The following is a 6,000-nucleotide window of genomic DNA, read 5'->3' on the forward strand; positions in this document are numbered from 1 at the left end:
AGGATAAATACCAGCCACTGCTGCACAGGTTTTCTATTGCTCAGGGGTATAATGGATTAAGTAGTGGATGCATTAAATGATCCCTAACTATAATTAGCTCCCCCTGTGCTTATAACACTACAGCCTCATACAAATGGTTTCTAATGACACATGCAGTGTCTAGGAACAGGGTAATAGCTATTTAAACAGTTGCTGATCCCTGAGCTGGTACACGACAGTGTATTTTACAATTACTGAGAAACTTTGGACATTTTTTAAAAGTGCTCTGGGCATTGACCTAGAGAAAAGCTTGGTCAGATGAGAACAGAGATGATGCCCTTCCCCTAATGGTAACAGATAGATAATGTGCTAGTTGTCAGACATTACCGCTGCCCCAGTCTTGATTGTCTCCGTTACCACTCTTTCCCTGCAGTATGATTAGCAAAACAGATAGCCGCCTTCTAACTCATGCCTACGATACAGGCACTCAAGGAGAGCCAAGACAGTCTTCCAAAAAATATTCTTCTCTGCGTGGTTCTCAGTAACTACACTAATATACATACTGTTCATAAACGAAACCTTGCTCGTTTAATACTGCATCATAAGCCTCATTACCAAGCAGGACGTATAAAATGTACCAAGGCCAAAAGGCTGCCGGCCATGCTGGGCAGCCGGGGCCTCTTTGCGTCGACCAGGTTGCAAGTTCAGACATTGAAGCCAGCAGTTTCAAAATTCAAGATGCCATAACTTTTTTTCTTTTTAAATTATAATCTCTTTTCCTCTTGCTCCTCGAGCTAAGAATGATAATGAGATATTTATTCAAGAACAGTCTTTTGGTTCAAGAAGTATGGAAAATTGCAGCTCTGTGAATCATGAAGCCCGAAAGCAAAGACTCAAAAGAAAACAAGTTTGCAACTTCAGCTACCCCAGTAATAACCAGACAACACTAATTACAGATATTTTATTCACCAAAAATAAGCAGAAAATTTGCCATAGTTCCTGAAAAGCACACCATGCCAAAAGAAACCTTCATTTCTTACATGAGATGAAAATTGTACTTTGAAATTTGTTTTTAATGAAGACAGTACGTCGTAACATTTTTCACCTGACCTTGAAATGGCAACACGTCTTATGCACTTTGGTGATCAAGTTTCACTTTACAGGAAATGAAGAACAGATTTAATTTTCTCTTTTATAAACACACGCACGCACACATACACACTAATTTAAATGTGATACGCTGCTATTTGAATACTACAGGTCTACCTCGGCACGCAGAACTGCTGCCAGCAAAGCGTGATCTGAAGGCAAGACAGCATGAATGACAGAGGGCAAAAGAGACCTCATACAGCCACCCACGTCTAAGAGCTGATGCCTGAGCCAGTAACAGGTTTTCTACCAGTCTCCTAATTTACGGCCACATGGAGTCTCGGTCTGCCAGGGAGTGAATGTATATGGTCGCAAAGCCGTACTAAAACCTGCTTCACTGTAAGTAAGACATAAATACATTTCATTTGTAGTGCTTTTTGCTCAAAGCAGTATCAAAGGGAGAAGCAGAATTGCAAGTTTTCAGGTAAGCAGTATTTCTCCATCTTCAATTCGGAAGGTTCAAGATTGCAGTGAAGAACCGATCAGCAGTGCAGGAAAACTAAACTGGGGATGAATCAAATATTCTAGAAAATTTTGTCAAACTTTACTTGAAATATACCAATGAGAGGCATAAATGTGGGTGACAGTGGTATTGCCACACAGCAGAAACGAGAGAAAATGTGTATATCCCTAGCTTTTGTCTGAATGTAAATCTGGGTTTGTTTAAAACAAGCTTCATTGCCTTTACCTAATGAATCTTTGCAAAGCTGCTATGCCAGAGCTAACATTCACGTTGAAAAGCATTAGTGTTTTAACTAAATTATGGGGAGACTGTTCAAATTTCTCTCTGAAGTGCTCCTGGGTAACAAAGTGATACCCATCTTTCTGAGTGGTTATGAAGAAATAATTCCTTTTTTGTCCCAGCTTTAATGACTGGCTTTGTCAGAGAAAATTTGTCATGTTCTGCCAGTCATTAGGATAATGCAGAAACATCCATACAAGTAACAGGCTAAATGCTGTTAACTGAGTCACATCAAAACCTAATTCTATACACAGGATTTCCAGGACCACAATAAGGTACACTTCTGTCTTTTTTTCTTTTCTCTTTTTCTTTTTTTTTTCTTTTTTAATGTGATGACTTCATCCTACATGTCCAATGTAATGTTGGTTTAGTTTACAGACTGTGTTTCTGGGACAAGAGAGAGGAATTTGGCCTTGGTAGTGTGCTGTCTAGCACTTTATGAAGTCACTTTAAAATATTTTCTCAGATGGACTAGGTTAGGATCTGGAGGAATGGTGCTCACCTGAGATGTTGAAGACCCACAGTGGCACACCTCTTGCCTCACTTGAGACATCTAAAGGTTAGACATTCAGGTCTGAACTAGTCACCTTGAGCTGCCTTTTTCATCAATGGAAAGAAATAGGTATGCCAAAAAGAGTAAATAATTTATATTAGAAACCTCTCTTCTAGGAAGATACATAATGTCCTGGAGGAACCTACAACTCTCCCTTGATGATAAAGGGGGGCTTAGGATGACTGGCTCCACTTTAAGCATCTAACTTTTTGATATCTGAAGTTAGATGAGATGATTTTCATCCCTGGCTACCATTCTTTCAGGTTAAAATGCTACCAAGAAAGGTTATGTCTTGAACTCACTGTGGAGAGATCCAAATTGGACATGGCAGACAACAAACTTCATCAGAGACAAGTCTGTCTAGTTCCAATTGGCACAAAATGTGAAGGAAGATCAGTGCCTTCACTCAGTATCTGTGCTTTCCACCTTCCCTCTGTGCTTTGAGAAACAGTCTTTAATCACTTAAATCAGTTTTATGCCATTATGAAGCTTGATTTTTTTTAAAAAAGTAATCATTCATACGAGTTTTATACTCTGATGACTCCAAGACAGTAACATCATATTCAGGGAACAAGCTATGATCGTCAGGTTATGGGAGCACCAGGTCCTCAGATCTGTATCTTTTGGTTTTCGTGAAACCAGAATGCCATCTCTGGTTTCGTAAGCACAAAACACCAATTAGTTCAGATTAATGAAGATCAGATATGGGTATGGCTCTACTTTCTGAAAGGCTAGGACTAATTCACACACAGTTTTGCAAAATCTAAGTCCAAAGTCTCTCTAGCTACCTACATGTGTTCTTGCTGCTCCTGAAGGTTTGCAGATAAGCAGTAATTGTCTTCTTCAACGTAGGAGGTTAAGTAAAGCAAGAGTAATATTAATCATTATCAATATTAATCATTATCAAAATTAAACATAAAGGAGAGAGAAGGGTGAAATTAAACTTTTGAGTGGGGTTATCTTGTTCAGAGCTGGGTGCATTAGCAAATCCTCGTTCCCTCCCTCTACTATGCCTTGTCAAACATACAACATGTGCTCCAGCCACAAAAGATTTAACTGAATGCATTTGTCCCAACCAATCAATTAAAACTAACTATCTGATTTTTGTAAAGCTTTAAGAAGATTTCTGCAAACATGGCATCTGAACGCAACAGCAATTTTACTGCTCTGCCAGGCCACGCAGACCCGTTGACAAGCTGCAACGATGAAGATTTCTTACAGGTGAAATCCTATCTCTCCGTCCTTTACGGCCTCATCTTCCTGGTGTGCTTCCCAGGGAACATCGTGACAATTTTTGTTTACTTTGTCAAGATGAGACCCTGGAAAAGCAGCACCATCATTATGTTAAACCTGGCTATCACTGACCTATTATATATAGCCACGCTTCCTTTCTTTATACACTACTCTGCTAATGGAAATAACTGGATTTTTGGAAACTTCATGTGCAAGTTTATTCACCTTTGTTTCTACTTCAACATGTACAGTGGTATTATCTTCCTTAGCTGCTTCAGCATCTTCCGTTTTTTTGTAGTTGTCCACCCAATTAAATGCTTTTTTGTTCAAAAACGAAGATGGGCAGTGGTGACTTGCGTAGTAGTTTGGGTGATTTCCCTGGTGGCCATCAGCCCCTTGGGCATCTTGATTGACACGAGGCATAAGCAGAACAGGACGATCTGCCCAGACCTAGCTACTGCTGAGGACCTTGACACTAGTCGGTGGTATAACTGGCTGTTAACGGTGTTTGCCTTCTTCTTGCCCTTGCTGACGGTCACTCTGTGCTACGCGCTCATTATTTACACCTTGGCTACTGGGCCCCACACGCGGGCTTGCTACAAACAAAAGGCTCGCAGACTTGCCATTGTCCTTTTGGTGGTCTTCTATGTGTGCTTCCTCCCCTTCCACATCTTCCAAGGGATTCGGCTGGAGCTCCGAGTACAACCGGTTAGCTGCCACATGAAGAACACGATCTTTTTAATGTTTATTATAGCTAAACCTTTAGCAGCACTAAATACTTTTGGAAACTTACTGCTCTATGTAGTGATGGGAGACAACTTCCAGCAGGCGATCTTCTCACTCCTCAAGTTTCGGACAAACAAGAACTTGAAGTAGAAGTGATTGATGCCATAAAAGAGTTATGGAGGAATGGTCCAAACCTGCCTTCAACCAGCCAGGCACAACCTCACTGCCATCAGAGTACTCAGGTTAACCCTGCCAATGCTGAAGGAGCGTTAATCTGTTCTGTGTTTTGGAGTTGCAAATTGATCATCAAAAGAGAAAACTTATAAACTTAACTTTAAAATAAAAGGATTTAAATAAAATACTAAAAAATTAAATGTGAAACTTCTCAGAAATTTCTCTGTATTTGCTTCCTGAATCCTTGATACCTCTTTTGGAGAATGGCCAACGGTTCCAGAAAAAAAATAAAATAGTTGCTTATTAGTGGCAGATACAGGTTCGGGGTGGGAGTAATTTAATTTAATTTTAGTAATTTAGAAGTTAAGTGTCTAGTCTAGGCTAGGTGCCTGCCTTTGACTTGTTTCCTAAGCCATGGAGAGAGGTAAGACCCTCCAGAGTGCAATTCATTACACCTATTTTAGACTTGTAGAAGGTTCATCTCACCTCCCTGGAGACACTGACAGGGTAGGTGTATGCATATAAGCTAATCACCTGGTCCTCCCTTTATAATTTCCCATAATAGGGGAGAGAAATAATCAGTTTTAGAGTGTGATTCACCCAATTATTCTTGATGCCTACAGTTGGACAAGATGAATCATGACCTAGAAGTGCCTGTTTCTCTCCATTGACCATAAGAGGTAGGTAGATCAGACACAGACCCAAATGTTCATGCCTGCCTTTACACAGCTGAGGCCCAGCTCTAGCAGAGTGGGATGGATCACTCTCCAGAGGTGGCTAAAAGGGGGGCTTACACAATAAGACCCTGTTCAGTGCCTTCAGTGATCACGTGAAGATTAATGGTGCAATAATACAATACCACTCCTGTAAGAGTTTTCCATACTACTAACTGTGATTTCTGTGTTCATTTTAGTCCAGAGTTGAGAAGTGAATGGATGTATAAATGTGCCAGATCCATAGAATCATAGCATCATAGAATGGTTTGGGTTGAAAGGGACCTTTAAAGGTCATCTAGTCTAACGCCCCTGCAATGAGCAGGGACATCTTCAACTAGATGAGGTTGCTCAGAGTCCCATCCAACTGGACCTTGAAGGTTTCCAGGGATGGGGCACCTACCACCTCTCTGGGCAACCTCCACCAGTGTTTCACCACCCTCATGGTAAAAAATTTCTTCCTTATATCTAGTCTGAATCTAGTTTAAAACGATTACCCCTCGTCCTATTGCTACAGGCCCTGTTAAAAAGTATCACTCTTATAAGCTCCTTTTAAGTATTGAAAGGCCACAATCAGGTCTCCCTGGAGCCTTCTCTTCTCCAGGCTGAACAACCCCAAGTCTCTCAGCCTGTCCTCACAGGAGAGGTGCTCCAGACCTCTCATCATTTTTGTGACCTTCCTCTGAACCCGCTCCAACAAGTCCATGTCTTTCCTGTGCTGAGGGCCCCAG

At 41.0% G+C, this 6,000-nt stretch overlaps 1 protein-coding gene across 1 annotated transcript; it reads left to right on the forward strand.

Annotated features, from left to right (window-relative positions):
- Positions 1 to 3,557: 3,557 nt before the first annotated feature.
- Positions 3,558 to 4,532, forward strand: LOC141737924 (2-oxoglutarate receptor 1-like). Its single transcript, XM_074572927.1, has one exon. It carries the CDS (start codon positions 3,558 to 3,560, stop codon positions 4,530 to 4,532), a length of 975 nt encoding a protein of 324 aa, XP_074429028.1.
- The last annotated feature ends 1,468 nt before the right edge of the window (positions 4,533 to 6,000 follow it).

This window comes from Larus michahellis, chromosome 1, assembly GCF_964199755.1.
Source record: "Larus michahellis chromosome 1, bLarMic1.1, whole genome shotgun sequence".
Classification (NCBI taxonomy): domain Eukaryota; kingdom Metazoa; phylum Chordata; class Aves; order Charadriiformes; family Laridae; genus Larus; species Larus michahellis.